The sequence below is a fragment of the Uloborus diversus genome, chromosome 5, assembly GCF_026930045.1.
Source record: "Uloborus diversus isolate 005 chromosome 5, Udiv.v.3.1, whole genome shotgun sequence".
NCBI classification, from domain to species: domain Eukaryota; kingdom Metazoa; phylum Arthropoda; class Arachnida; order Araneae; family Uloboridae; genus Uloborus; species Uloborus diversus.
In genome coordinates, this window is record NC_072735.1 from 3,662,539 (window position 1) to 3,678,422 (window position 15,884).

Sequence of the window (15,884 nt, forward strand, 5' to 3'; positions counted from 1 at the left end):
TTTTGTTAGCTTCACCTGTCTGTATAATAGTTTAAAAAACTAAAAAAATACGCTTTCGTAGCAAAATGAACTAAAAAGTCAAAAATAATCTTTGGATGATAGTAGTTGACCAATCACTTAATTTTAATGTAATACAAAAAAGCGTGGGGGGTTTCTTATCAGTTGTCTTGAATTTCTTCCATTTGTTGTCCGTGCAAAAATGTAAATAGACAACACCCCACGGTTTTTTGTACTACATTAAAATTAAGTGATTGGTCAACTACTATCAGCCAAATATTTTCACTTTTTAGTTCATTTTGCAACGAAAGCGTGTTTTTTTAGTTTTTTAAATTATTATTTTATTATGAAATAATTGTATAAAGATAACACGTTAAATAGCATTAATGTACTATAAAAAATTAAATCTATTCTTCTGTAAAATGTCAATCAGAGTAATCCTGTTTGAAAGTTAATCCCACATAAAAGATCAATTATTCATGACCATTCGACTTTCTACGGAACAAAAGTTAGTTCTAGGTTATTTGTGTCTGCAAATTAACTAAAATTACGAAGTAGAAATGTAAGTAAAAATTAAGGTCGACTTCTGGAAACAGTTGGAGTAAATTAGGCTAGAGGCTCTTTAAATTTTCAGTATGGTATTTGTATAAAAGCGTGGCAAAAAGCTTGGATATTTCAAAGTCAAACACATCTTGAGCAAGAGAAGTTGCTTTGCAGTTGCTTGATCAGTAAGTAAGGTGCTTTATCATAAAATTTTTCTGCAAAGTCCCGGGAACACGGAATTAATTTGACTACACTCTTTTCGGATTACGTCAATTTTTTCGGATTAAGGGTACTTATACTTTAAAAAAGCGTAGCTTCTATCAAGCACAACTCCTTCTGAATGCTCTCGAAAAATCTTTATTTTTCACAAAGATATGCTATACAGATGCATAAAGATTTAATATTGGAATTACGGCAATCATAGTATACCTAGAGGTACGCCGATGTCATTTTCATCCTTGGAAAAGAAATCTGCACAGTTCCCTACGTAATATTTCATATTTGAAAAAATATTTCAAAATTAAATTTATTTATAACAACTACTGTTTATTTTAAAGAATTCACATATTTTAAAATTATACAAAGAAGTATTCAAAACTGTTTGAAATGCCCGTAGAATTACCAGTGCTGTTTTAGTTACATTTTAAAAACTAGTGATTTTTTTTTTCTCCTTTTATGTACAAAAATATAATGAATGCTTAAAGTTCTCGATATGATATGTTCCAAGAGGCATTTTTGAGTTTTTGCTCGGTGTCAGCAGTTTTAAATGTATTTTCACTTATTTTTTTTCAAACGGGTCAAAATGACACCTGCCCACACTTTAGGTTGTAGTTTCCCTTTTATATTGTTTTTTTTAAAACTATTTTCTTGAAATTTTTAGATTATAACACATCACGATGATTTATGAAAAGTCAAGAAAGGATAAAGTTTTTCATGAAAATTTAGAGGAGCAATTAACGAAAAAAAGTTTGCTTTGGGTTAGAATGAACCCTTTCATAATTCTAGTGTTAAACAAGTTAATTAAATCAGAACTAAACAAAATATTCAAATTCAACGACGAATACATTTGATTTCTTACTAAATCTTTCTATCTCACTTACCATATTGTCGGCTTTAAAAAAAAAGTATTTAAATGGGTTTTATTTCACTAGAGAGCGCAGAGAGAATCCCAAACGGTAAAACCTACTATGTAGTCAGTCCACCTCTACCCCTCAACTCTGTTGGTGAAAGAGTCCTATTTAAGATTAGACTCAGTTGAGTTGAAAACTAAAAAATAACATCCACTCATCATTTTCTTCAAGTTTCGATAAAACAATTCACTTGATGTAGATATACATGAACTTATTTTTTAAAGTGCGAGAAATTGGGCAACTTTTTAGCCTAAAGTGAATCAATTAATGTTTGTCAGTTTTCATAAACCAGCTTTTAATAAACATTTTAGAGTTATAGGATTTTTGTTTTTCTTAGAAAGTATCTGCTTTTCTTACTACAGTACGTAAATGAGTAGGACATTAAAGGGAAACCAGATCAACGATATAAACTGTGTGCAGATGTTTTTTTGTTGATATAATTTAATTTCATCAACTATCATTCATCATAAACATATATACAATCATTAATCTTTACTAATAATAAAGCGAAAAGTCTCTGTCTGGATGTCTGTAGGATGTCTGTGACGCGCATAGCGCCTAGAGCGTTCGGCCGATTTTCATGAAATTTGGCAAAAAGTTAGTTTGTAGTAAGAGGATGTGCACCTTGAAGCGATTTTTTCAAAATTCGATTTTATTCCTTTTCTATTTCAATTTTAAGAACATTTTCCGGAGCAAAATTATCAAAAGATGGACGAGTAAATTCTGAAATTATCATGACGTGAAATGGAAGAGCGAATGAACACAGCCAATTGGCGGTTCCTTATTTATGTTCATGTACTAAGCTTAAATAGTAACATAGTGTAGAAGTAATTAGAATAAAGTGTTTAAGTAATAGTGTATAAGGAGTGTATAAGTAATTAGAATAACAGTAAAATTAGAGTATTACTAATTTGTTAAAGAAAAATTTCTAGTTAAAATCCTTTAACATTACGTTTCCCGGCAAAGATTTCTAAGGAAGAATTCTGCTAAAGATAAGTCTCAAACTATTAAATCATGATAACATTATATAGCCACATGTTAAAACATTTAATTTATTAATAATTATTGTAATAATCTAAAGACGGATCTTTAGAATTATGAAAATTTGAATTGTATTTGAAAAATAAAAAAAAAGAATATGTCATCCATAAATCAATTTTTTGACACTTAATAATTTAAGAAACAGTATTTTAAGTCAAAAAACATGTATTCATTCCATACATTTTTTTCATACGTGTATTCAAAGCTATAAACACACTTCTGAACTGTAAACAATTTACGTTTCGGTGAAACAATCACTAAAAATTACGCAAGAAAGCAGAGACTGAAACAATATTCATTTCTTTTATTTTACTTTGGTTTGTCAACTACATTAAACTTCTGCATTTATTGAAGTAACGGCTGATCTGTTTTTAATCATTTAAACTATCAGTTTTATCTGATATTTTCCGCTTAATATGCTACGGAAAAAAATGTAGCAATAATGTATAGCATTAGAGCGAAATAAAATTCTTCGAGTGTACAAGATGTGTTCGGGAATATAATGACCCGCTCAGCGCTCTCCGATTTGCTATTACCCATAAATCTGATTTACTGCTAAGATGTTATGGCGCATGATTACATCGCAAATAGGGGAAGGCGTTTATATATAAATCTCACCTGAGCGGTGTTTCTATATAAACTATTGCTATAGATCGATGTGGTGCTCAAATATATTGCATAAAAACAAGTGCAATTTTTGACAATATTTACACCGGCTTCTTCATTATTTTTTGTTATTTCTACTATATTTATTTCAATTTTTTATAATAGTATTAGTATTTATTGCGTATTATACTAATACTATTAGTATAGTAAGCAATAAATTAGTACTATTAGTATTTATTGCTGCTATTAGTTTTTTTTTTTTTTTTTGTTATTTCTCCTATATTTATTTCAATTTTTTATAATAGTATTAGTATTTATTGCTTATTATACTAATACTATTAGTATAATAAGCAATAAATTAGTACTATTAGTATTTATTGCTTATTGATCGATATGGTGCTCAAATATATTGCATAAAAACAAGTGCAATTTTTGACAATATTTACACCGGCTTCTTCATTCTTTTTTATTATTTCTAATATATTTATTTCAATTTTTTATAACAGCTATCTATTAGTATCTGTTGCCAAAAATCGATATAGTGGTCAAATATATTGCATAAAAACAAGTGCAATTTTTGACAATTTTTACACCGGTTCCTTCATTATTTTCTGCTATTTCTCCTATATTTATTTTCAATTTTTATAATAGTTATCTATTAGTATTTATTGCTTATAAATCGGTATGGTGCTCAAATATATTGAATCAAAAAAGCGCAATTTTCGACATTATTTACACCGGTTTCTTCATTATTTTCTGCTTTTTCTTTTATATTTGTTCTAATTTGTAAATTAGCGATCTGGTAGTATTTTTGCTAAAAATTGGTCCAATAATTTGGCTTAAAAACAAGAGCAATTTTTAAAAATATTTACACCGGCTTCTCCATTTTTTGTTATTTCTCCTATATTTATTTCAATTTTTATAATAGCTTTCTATTAGTATCTGTTGCCAATAGATCGATATAGTGGTCAAATATATTACGTAAAAACAAGTGCAATTTTTGACAATAATTACACCGGCTTCTTCATTATTTTTTGTTCTTTCTTCTATATTTATTTCAATTTTTATAATAGCTATATATTAGTATCTGTTGCCAATAGATCGATATAGTGGTCAAATATATTGCATAAAAACAAGTGCAATTTTTGACAATATTTACACCGGCTTCTTCATTATTTTTTGTTATTTCTCGTATATTTATTTTAATTTTTACTTCCTTTTATAAAAAAGGAAGTATTGTATTCGCGAAAAAAATTTCACTCAAAAATCAGCCTTAATTTCCATTTTTCTCACCCCCGAATGAATGTTGAGTTCTTTTTTCGACCCGACCACACGTGGATATATACCTAGGAACCTACATACACTCGAAATATCCATTTTCACAACCCTCGAGTTAATTACAACAAATTTTCTCGTGACGTCTGTATGTACGTATGTATGTGCGTATGTGTGTATGTGTGTATGTATCTCGCATAACTCAAAAACGGTATGTCCTAGAAAGTTGAAATTTGGTACGTAGACTCCTAGTGGGACCTAGTTGTGCACCTTCAATTTTGGTTGCATTCGGATGTTTCTAAGGGGGTCTTTTGCCATTTTTTGGGGGAAAATCATTGTTAATTTCGATGTTAAATCAAGTGGTGTTATAATTTGTCGGACACTTGGCGATATATCGCCAGTCTTTAGGTCGCCAAGTTTTATTGCCAACTTGGCGAAAAATTTGGCAATTTTTTTAAACTTTAATTTTGATTTTAATTTGGCCACTGTTGGTGATATTTAGAGTGTAAACAATTGAATCACATTAAAATTGCCAATGGGGAAATGACATTAAATTGAAGTAAAAGGAAGTCATGTGATGCACACATCAGCTCGTTATAATAGCTATGTATTAGTATCTGTTTCCAATAGATCGATATAGTGGTCAAATATATTGCATAAAAACAAGTGCAACTTTTGACAATTTTTACACCGGTTCCTTCATTATTTTCTGTTATTTCTCCTATATTTATTTTCAATTTTTATAATAGCTATCCATTAGTATTTATTGCTTATAGATCGATATGGTGCTCAAATATATTGCATCAAAAAAGCTTAATTTTCGACATTTTTTACACCGGTTTCTTCATTATTTTCTGCTTTTTCTTTTATATTTATTTTAATTTGTAAATTAGCGATTTGTTGGTATCTATTGCTAAACATTGGTCCAATAATTTGGCTTGAAAACAAGTGCAATTTTAAAAAATATTTACACCGGTTTCTCCATTATTTTCTGTTATTTCTCTTCTATTTATTTCAATTTTTAAAATAGTCCTTCTTGATAAACGTTTCACGTAAGGATACCTATTCGTCACAAAGAAATGTAAACTACGCTTCTACTGACTGTATTTCAAACTGAATTCCTTTTAAGACATGTATTTATTTTATTTATCTATTTTATTTATTTTAATTTTTTAAAAGTTTTTTGCGTTATTACTTCTTTTTACAAAAAAGGAAGTATTGTATTCGCGAAAAAATTTTCACTCAAAAATCGGCCTTAATTTCCATTTTTCTCATCCCCGAATGAATGTCGAGTTCTTTTTTCGACCCGACCACACGTGGATATATGCCTAGGAACCTACAGACACTCGAAATATCCATTTTGACAACCCTCGAGATAATTACAACGAATTTTCTCGTGACGTCTGTATGTACGTATGTATGTGCGTATGTGCGCATGCGTGTATGTGTGTATGTATCACACGAAAAAATTTTCACCTAAAAATCGGCCTTAATTTCCGTTTTAATCACCCCCAAATGAATACTGAGTTTTTTTTTCAACCCGACCACACGTGAATATGTGCTTAGAAACGTACAGGTACCCGAAATATCCATTTTGATGATCATCGAGTTAATTACAACGAGTTTTCTCGTGATGTCTGTATGTACGTATGTATGTGTGTATGTATGTCGCATAACTCAAAAACGGTACATCCTAGAAAGTTGAAATTTTGTTCGTAGACTCCTAGTGGGGTTTAGTTGTGCGCCTTTCCTTTTGGTTGCATTCGGATGTTCCTAATAGGGTCTTTTTCCCTTTTTAGGAAGGAAATCATTGTTAATTTCGACGTAAACTCAAGTGGTGTAATAATTTGTCGGACAGTTAGTGATATATATCCAGTCTTTTAATCGCCAAGTTTCGTTGCCAACTTGGCGACAAATTTGGCGATTTTTTTTTAAATTTGGTTTCCATTTGGCTGTTGTTGGTGATATTTAGAAAGTAAACAATTGAATCACATTAAAATTGCCAATAATGGGGAAATTATATTAAATTGGAGTAAGAGGAAATCATGTGATGCACACATCAGCTCATTTTTAAATTTACAATCCTTCTGTTGTATTTTTATATCCTTAAACAAAAAAAAAAAAAACTTGTACAGCCAAGGAGGCTAAAAATGCCTTCTGAGGGATTCTTGATCTGAAAGTACTAGTCGCTGTTTTTTTTTTTTTAGTCGTTCAGGTTTGATTGGAACGTTTCATAACCATGCATAAAGAAGAGCCATGGGGAGTAATACAGATAAAGAAAATAAATGATATAAAAGATCGTTTTTGAATTCATCTATATTCTTTATCTGTAATAGTAGGTAAAAATTGATCTTCTTATTTATTGCTTTTTTAAGTTTAAAACGTATTCCTTCGTTCGAATTATTCAAATCAGTTTTTTTTTCAGTTAAAAAATGCAGTCAAAACTTTGTTGTTCCCTGCTGTTGGTGCTGATAGCTTTATGGTTTGCCGCCGGTCAAAGCCGAACAGACGATGATTTAAACAGCATTTCAGATAAGGTAAGTAATAGGTTTTAATTTTGTTACTAGTAAACGGCATTGGTATACTTAATATCACAAAACATAATGCATTTGCTAAACGTAATGTTATTATCCACTGTGAAAAACGAAACTTCTTTATTTTTTGCCTGTTGTTTTAGGAGAATACTTGCGTTATTTCAATCAAATACATTTTTAGAAACAAGAGAGTACACATTTTTAAATACTTAACTATAAAAGAAATGTTTCAAATCCGTAGTCACAGGGAAATGAACTACTACTTGAGGTTCAAACATCTTCCTGCTCCAGGATTTAAGCACAAATTCAGAAGCAAAAAAAAAAAAAAAAACTAAACATAAATAACAGGGTGAGCTGCCTTCCTTTATGTAGCTTAACTTAGTCAACATTTCTGAGCTATAGCGAAGACTGCCCTTGGGACTTTAATTTCCTGTTTTTGATGTTCATAGTCTACTAGCATCGAAGGGAAGTAACTTTGAAGTGAGTCATGCTATATCTATGTTGCATGTTTATGAAAAAGATGCCATTTCAGGTTTAATTGTTCCCTAATTAAATAAATAAATATTAATAGCTTTTAAACAATAACTTCATTAGGTCCTTTGCAATGCTTTTATGTTTACCTTTACTAAATGAAAATGATGAAACATTTTTAATAGAATGAATTTTATTCTAATGATAATTCGTGTTTTTACTTGTACGCTTTAATAGCATCGACCGAGTGTTTTCTGCAATTCTTCCATTGTAAATCCTCCAGAACTTACGCTTTGAGCAAATTACACACACCAAGAAGAAATGTATATACATACATCTTTTATTACCTCAGGTGCTCCATAATGATCACTGTGATAGTCACGGGGTGGGTTAGTAGTCGGAGTAGCCGAAATGTAAGTGGGTTTCACATCGCGCGTATTTGTTTTTAATATGAATTTGAGGAAGACCTAGCGTGATTTTCAAAAAACTTGTTGTAATTTTTTTTTACCCTTTGTCAAACAAAGCACGTGCCTAAGTAAACTGAATAAATTATAAAAAAATTATTAATCATATCAAAGAGCTTATATAATCAATAAGCTCTTAGGTTCTTTACTTTGACGCGAGCTTTTTAGGTTTAACTGTTTTTTAGAATATCACGAAAAGTTTTTTTTTTTTTTTTTCACATTTTTACGCCTAAAGCTAAAGTATTACTTTTATTATTATTATTATTATTATTATTATACCATGAAAATTGCTTGTTTTCCTACCATTTACATAGCTTATAAAACTGCGATAAGCGCAGTTTAATCTTAATGGAAAGTCGGCTACAAATAACAAGTGCAGATACACCATAATTTTTATTGCACAAGAATCATTACCTATATGCTACTTTTTAAATTCGACATAGCTTCCGTGGTTTTCCAGGAACTAGTCATAGCGTGGAACAAGTTTCTGTGCACGGTTTTTGTGAAGAATGTGCCGCCTGTGTAGTCAACCGAAAGGTAACATGTTCATATCGTCATCGCTGTTGTGCCATCGACTGCCAAGAAAAGACTACATATGCCGAAGGAGTAAATGAAATGAAAGTTGCAAATAACGACGTCGGAGCTGTACGCAGGATGGTCAGCAACAGCAAAACGACTCGTACGTACTGAGGTACAAATCATCCCTGTAGGAGTCGATACTAGTTCTTTTTTTTTTCAATTTCAAAACGAAACTTCGGAACGTATTTCCAAACTCGTATTACTTAAATCTGTGCGCACCTGTCATTCTTTCTAGGATCCAGACATGCATCGTTGGAGACACACTTAAAAAAAAAAAAAAAAACTAGAAAGTTTACGGTAAAAGTTATTAGCATCCATGTTGCTAGTAACTTTTACAGTTAAATCCTATTTTACTGTAAAATTTTACGGTAGAATAAACGAGAGTGAAACATTGCAAAAACGTGGACAGTCACTCTGAGCATATTTTTTTTAAAGCGTATTGAAGTTGAAACTTTAATTATAATCACCGCATAAAGTCGTTCAAACAGAATGCCTACAAGTGTGAGGTGAAACATACTGTTTGACCATAGATTGTATGTAATTTGGCAATCGGCGAAGTAAAGACGATTCCATCTGAATGAATCTGACAGGGGAGAAGGGAAAATAGCGACGGGATATTGATACACGTGTTTTATAATGTCACTAGTGCCTTATTCATTTATTGCTTCTCTAAAATAAAATAAGGGGAAACAAAAATAGTTTTTATGGAAACAACAAAAAGAAAATAAGATGTTTCCATTTCGTTCGGGAATGTAAAAGCAAACTGGTAAACTCAAAAGTATGTTGTGAATGTATAAACCAATTTTTGTAGTGAGAATATAGATCGAATATATTTTGGATTAAAATAATACTGCCGTGAGCAAATTTTCAATTTTACAAAACTGGGGCTAAATCATAGAGGCAAAAGTGCACATCTGTCACAAACCAACAAACACCCTTATAAACTAATAGATATGTCTATTTCTTCCTATAAACCGGATATTAGCCTTTTCCATCTAATCGATGGTCAGACAGTATTGTGCCTTAGTTTTTATTATTAACACTAGAAAGACGGAGGGGCCTGTGTGGCCCCTCGCGTAGTTTGTTGTTTAATAACTCGGATAATATCTAACGGAACTTAATGGTATTTTCTGACTTTTCATTATATGACACTATTTGAATGCTTGTTTAATCATTTAATCATTCGCCTCATAGTACTGTTAATATTGATCTTTATACCTAGAAAGACGGGAGGGGCCACAGTGACCCCTAAGCATTTTGACAATTAAAAAAATTATTTTTTTCCTTTCTCCTAATTGTTGTAGCATAAAAAAAATGCCATTCACTCTAGTTTAACCTGTAACTTCCTCTTTATGCAGCCGATTGGATATCCAAATGTTATAAACAGTACCGACTGCTTACCATCCTAACGGCGGCCATTGTTCTTCGAAAGGAAAACTAATTCAACCTTTTGCCCAGTATAGAGAGAAAAACTAAAAATAATTAAGTACTAAGTTTTTATTTAGTCATGAAGGAAGGTGTATCAGGCATGTGGACTCCCTCAGGAAGAATTTTTAAAAGAATTCACTCCAAAAATGGGTAGGGGCCACACTGGCCCCTTCAGTCTTTCTAGGTATACAGAAAATGTCAGTCGTTCTAGTGTTAAGTCATTCTTATCATCTAGGAGGCTATTGTGACGGATCACATTCTTCGCAACATTCCAGACATGCGAATGATGCTCAACGGGATCTTACGTTACGAAAACGCAGCTGCAAAACAATTGGAGGACAGCATTCACTCTCCACTTCTCCTGCTCCCCAGCAAGGCCAGAGAGCCCGGTCCTACCTCCGACGAAGCCTTGGCCGCGCTGGCATCGGGATTTCTTGGATCCCGAGGCAAACGTACCGAATACAGCGAGATTCCTGTGTTTGCTAATGGATTCCCTGCTGGTAGGGGATGAATGATGAACAGTAACATCGTCTTTGTCATCTTATGTATATTTTTATCAATCATTTTTTTTTTTTTAATTATATATTTATGATGTTTACTCACGTATTTAAGTTATGTATATCTCTCGATTATTTTACATTTTAGTTTTTGAAATTCATGTATAATTTTGGATGGGCATCTCCGCTTTAAATAAAAACTTCTGTTGTACAACACTTTTGGATTTTTATTATAGTTTGGTTTCCTTTATTAATGCACTCAGAAAAAAAATGAATCTGTGTGTGTGTGTGTGTGTTTTTTTTTTTTTTTTTTTTTTTTTGAGCAATCACGATTGTTTATTGTTCTCACTTGACTGTTTTTGGCGTGCTATGATTTTATTTTCCTGCCGCCTCCCTCTGTAGCACCACCGTCGACCGGCCGCCTCACGATGCTGCTCCTCTAGCGAAAACCGTCTCCAGGTTGCGTCCATATCCTACACGCATACATACACGCACGCATGCCTACAGACACACACTCACACACACATACCCACACACACTCATACACAAATATATACACACATACCCACACACATACACATATATACACACATACCCACATACATAATCATGCCTGCACACAGACACAAACACACACGCCTACATACACACACACACGCAAAAAATACGTGATTGCGAAAAACCTAATTTGAATTCAAGATGTCAAAATTCGATTTTTTTTTTTTTTTTGCAGAAAGTTGGAGGACTCTTAAGTAAACAAATAAATGAAGGGCGAAAAAACAAATGTTCATATTTGACACCGTTAAAAAAATATTTATAATAATGAATATTAAGTTCATTTGTGACAGTATTCCTAAATAGACTTATTATTTGAAATGTAACGTTTAGCCATAACCAGCATTGAATTTCCTAATCAATCATTTTATAACATATTGAAAAATTAGTGCAACAGTTTAGGTCATACTAAGGCCCCTATATATACGAGCCGGCGTATCAGGTTAAGATTAACCTTTTTGGATCGGAGCGCGTGTTTGAGCGGTTGTCTTTTCTGGCGAGTAATCGCGTTTGGTTATTGTTCACTGCGAGCGATTATTAGCGGAACGTGAATTGTTTATTAAATTAAGTATTATTTTCAGCAAATTTGGCGAAACCCGAAACTTTGCTCTGGTAACCCTAGCAGCGCAACAATGAAAAATCCAATCCCAAATGGCTAAACTTAAACTGATGCGTCGGCCTATCTATATAGCGGCTCTAGGTCATACGTTAGAAAAACGTTATACGCGATTAAAAAAAACATCACAAGCTAATTTAAAAGGTGTTTTTTTTTTTATCTTCTTTAAGAAATATTTGTAAAAATAGAAACAAATAATTTATTCAAAGGTAATGACATAATTTAAATACATATGTTAGTTTCAAAATCTTGTATCGCATAATGACTTATGGATTTGTACTTTAATATAGACACTATGTTCGCACACTATGTAAATACCAGATTACACAACACAGATAACATATTACATTTTAAAAATAAATTTGCCATGATTATTCTTTTTGATTTTGGTTGCCATGACGCCACCAGTTTAGTTACAGCTTATGCTTCACAATTTTCTCAGTGGTAATATAGAGTTTAGAATATGAAAATATCGCATTCAAACTAAGATTTTTAGAAGCTGGTTATATGTTCTTCTTCAAGTTTAAAAACTAATCTGTGTCTACACTTCCAGGCAAAGTTTTTGGTTGAACGCAGAGCTAAATTTGCAGTTGATTTTGCTAAATCTAAGGGTCTTAAAGTGTTTTGAAGATGCATTGCTGTGGTCATTTTTTAAATACAGGATGTTTCAAAATGAATACCGGGGTTTTAACATGATATAATATTTATTACATCAAACTTACAGCCACAAGTGATATGTCAAATGAAAGAGAAACACAAACAGTTTTTTGTTTGTTGGCATCAGTGCGCATGCGCGTGGAATGTTTCTGCTGCAATCCGCTAGAAAGCGCTTGTAACAAAGATGGCGACTAAAGAACAGAAAGCGTTTTGTGTTTCACAGAAAACTTTGAGCAAGATGGTCACTGGCATAATGAGGACCGCGATTGGCTTAACCTAACTGTACCCGACCGCTGGATTGGCCGTAAGGGGCCTAATGACAGGACTTGTTTCCCATGGCCTCCACGGTCACCCGACCTAACGCCGTGTGATTTCTATCTTTGGGGGTTTATTAAGGACCGTGTGTATGTGCCTCCACTGCCAGTCGACCTTCCCGAATTAAGGAACAGGATTGAAACAGCTGTTGCAGCAATTACTAATGAGACACTCATCAAAGCTTGGGAAGAACTCGCATATCGTCTTGACGTGTGCCGTGTGACGAATGGTGCTCACATTGAACACTTGTAGGCTATTATGTAAAACTGTTTGAGTTTCTCTTTCATTTGATATATCACCTGTGGCTGTAAGTTTGGTGTAATAAATATTATAACATGTTAATACCCCGCTATTCATTTTGAAACACCGTGTATAAGTACTAGTAAGTTTAAATATAAGAGTAAATAGCAACTTAGCCAAAAAAAAAAAAAAAAAGAGTCAACTAGAAAAAAATGGTATTGCCTTTCATAGAGCTGTGTTTATAAACAGTTTAAGTTCTAGGAACTTCGTTGAGTCCGTTTCTTCCTCATTTACTTTCAGTGACGAAGAAATCGCCTCCTTCCACTTTTGTATTAAACATTTTCATAAATCTAAGAAAATTAAATTTCTTAACAAGCAATTTTTATTTTGAGTTAAATTTTTCAGCTTTATTTGATAAGAAAATTTTAGGAGCATATTTAATGTGTATTATGGTATTTCTTCGGCACATCGTTCTGCTTACGGTATCATGAGACCATCTATAGTGATGTAGCGGTGCCTCACATGGTATTGACGTCATATCTGTTAGGCAGTCTATCGCGACAAATTTAAGAGACATCGACAAGTTGATGATCTTTTTTGGTGGCTTTTTGGCGGTAAATCGCCAAATGTTGCCAAGTTTGGTCATATTTGGCGACTTTTGTCATCATTGTCGGTTAATGATCATTAAGGTTAAGTGCCTTTCAAATGCCAATCAAAAGCGGCTTTTTTTCCGAATAGATAGATATTGGGATCTAATTTATTTATATTTCATCTACCAGATCTAAATCTATCAGTTTTCATCGGTCAGGTTTTCAAACACATGCGCTAGCAGACTCGCTAGCATTTAAGGGAAAAGAGAATTCAATTGTCCTCCCTTTTAACGAAATTAAAAAATATATTGCAAATATTTTTGTGTATGTGTTTCGTACCTGCAATATGTCTTGGGTACGCGCTTTTTACCACACTCAATTTAAAATGCATATAACGAATATTTAATGCATCTGTACTTAGACAATGCGAATAGCACGAAAGTGCGAAAAGTTACTTGACTTCATTCTTTCAAGAAAGAAAAATCAAAACACGGAAAGGAAAACTTATGAGGAAAGTATAAATGTGAAAGTAAAATAGTGAATCATTACTTTTATTATTCTTCATCAATAACAAACGCCAAAAGTCATATAAACTTTTTTAAGACATTTCAGTGCTATAATACATGTCTCAAAAGTAAACAAAGTTAATTTTTTTAGTAGAAAAAATACCAGAAACAAAATCGCTCTAAATTTCAACGCTCCATCTTTCTGAAAAAGTGAATAATCCAACGCGAAAAGCGTGAAAAGCGCCAGTCTTTCATGGCGCATGCGCCAACACCATCCAAACCGTTCGTTGGTCATTTCCTCAGCCCCGATTCATTCAGCGCTTGAGCGCCGGCAACTTCAAGAGACCGGCAGCGAGGAGCAAATCGTCTGCTATGACGACCCCGAAGCATGACCGATGCAGACGATGCATTGTCATAAGCCCTGTCAACTGCAGTGCTTATCCTACCCGCTTCTCGTACTAAACCGAGTTGAAAAAGTTCCCACGATGCCCAATTTCATGCCCCATATGATACCTAAAATGATTTTTTCTGCCGCGCACGTGTTGCAGTGCAAATGGAATACAGTCGCCGGTATGATGGTTTGTTTGTTTGTGCATCAGCTGTGGGGATAATAACAAACACGACATTGATTGACTAAAATTATTGTTCAGTTGTAACTATTCATTCCTTCTGTGATATTGACAAATTAAATACAACTATGGTTACTCGAAGAATAGTGTGGCTGATATTGATATACGTAATTAGAGGTAAGTTTTCATTTTATTGCATAATAAAATCATCTTTTATAGCATCAGATTATTATCTTTAAGTATTCCAAATAAATCATGGATTGGAAAAGATGTCATCTGATGAAAAAAAATTTAATTACATTTGTTTTAATAGCTTTCCACTGGCATATTACTTTTTAAATTTTTAGTGAAAGTACGATCAACTTTTTAAGAACTATAAAAAAAAGTTAAAAAAAAATACAATAACATATTCACAGAATAATTATAAGTAGGTTTCACTTTATATCAAACTAGACATACGTTTTGAATATATACTTCCGTGGGCAGGTAATGAGCTGTAACTGCATTTTTAAAATATTTATTTATTTATTTTATTTTATGTTATTTATTTTTTGAATTTTTGTCATCTATTGTCCGACAGCTTTATTGTACAAGATATCTCATTTGGTTTTCTTTCCACTGATAAATCAAAACAGGACAAAATATCAAATTTTAATATTTCCCTATGCTTAGTATTGAATCCAAAATGCGTGTCGTCAAATATCTCGATAACTAATTTCTTCAGATAATACCGTTTATCTGCATTTTTTCGTAAAAACAAACAAACAAAAAAAAGTTGCTTCCCTCACTTGTTTTTTCATATGTTTGAATAAGGTCTTAAATTTCATAATTAAAAAATAAATAATGGTTACTAGTTTTGAGCATATTTTACCGCACGGTCAAATGTAAAGATATCACTTACTTGTTCATAAATTACCATTTGGTACCCATATCAGTAGCTATTTTAGTTTTTAAGTCATATCATTGACATAATCTATTATATATACATGAGGATATTGACATATTTTGAATGCTTGATAAAAAGTGTAAAACATAAAATTTTTATCTTGCAGTTTATCATGCAATTATTATCGTCATGAGGATTCCGTTGAGATTGCATTTGTTAGCATATGAGGAATGTTGAGGTTGTTTGTGTATTTAAAAGCTGTATAAAACACAATTATTCTCAGGAAAAACCTAACAGTTTTGCTGTGTTCGGACATTATTATATAATTTATCTAACGTGTTATAAAACAAAAATTGCATTTATCTGATTTTTGAGAAAAATTGTG

At 32.3% G+C, this 15,884-nt stretch overlaps 2 protein-coding genes across 2 annotated transcripts in view; both read left to right on the forward strand.

Annotated features, from left to right (window-relative positions):
* The first annotated feature begins 683 nt into the window (after window positions 1-683).
* Window positions 684-10,758, forward strand: LOC129222878 (uncharacterized). Its single transcript, XM_054857438.1, has 3 exons — window positions 684-725; window positions 7,018-7,129; window positions 10,304-10,758. The coding sequence occupies exons 2-3, from the start codon at window positions 7,025-7,027 to the stop codon at window positions 10,577-10,579; spliced, it is 381 nt and encodes a 126-aa protein (XP_054713413.1). The 5' UTR covers window positions 684-725; window positions 7,018-7,024; the 3' UTR covers window positions 10,580-10,758.
* A 3,644-nt stretch (window positions 10,759-14,402) lies between these two features.
* Window positions 14,403-15,884, forward strand: part of LOC129222414 (cell adhesion molecule Dscam2-like) — a 395,853-nt gene continuing 394,371 nt past the window's right edge. Inside the window, exon 1 of the mRNA XM_054856925.1 lies at window positions 14,403-14,790. Coding sequence (XP_054712900.1) covers window positions 14,742-14,790 — 49 coding nt within the window. The 5' untranslated portion in view covers window positions 14,403-14,741. The remainder of the gene's footprint in view (window positions 14,791-15,884) is intronic.

Excerpts from the sequence above, each read along its gene's own strand:
- LOC129222878 (XM_054857438.1), top strand. The coding sequence starts at position 7,025 with ATGCAGTCAAAACTTTGTTGTTCCCTGCTGTTGGTGCTGATAGCTTTA. Across the intron at positions 7,130-10,303 it reads TAAACAGCATTTCAGATAAG|GAGGCTATTGTGACGGATCA; the intron begins GTAAGTAATAGG and ends CTTATCATCTAG.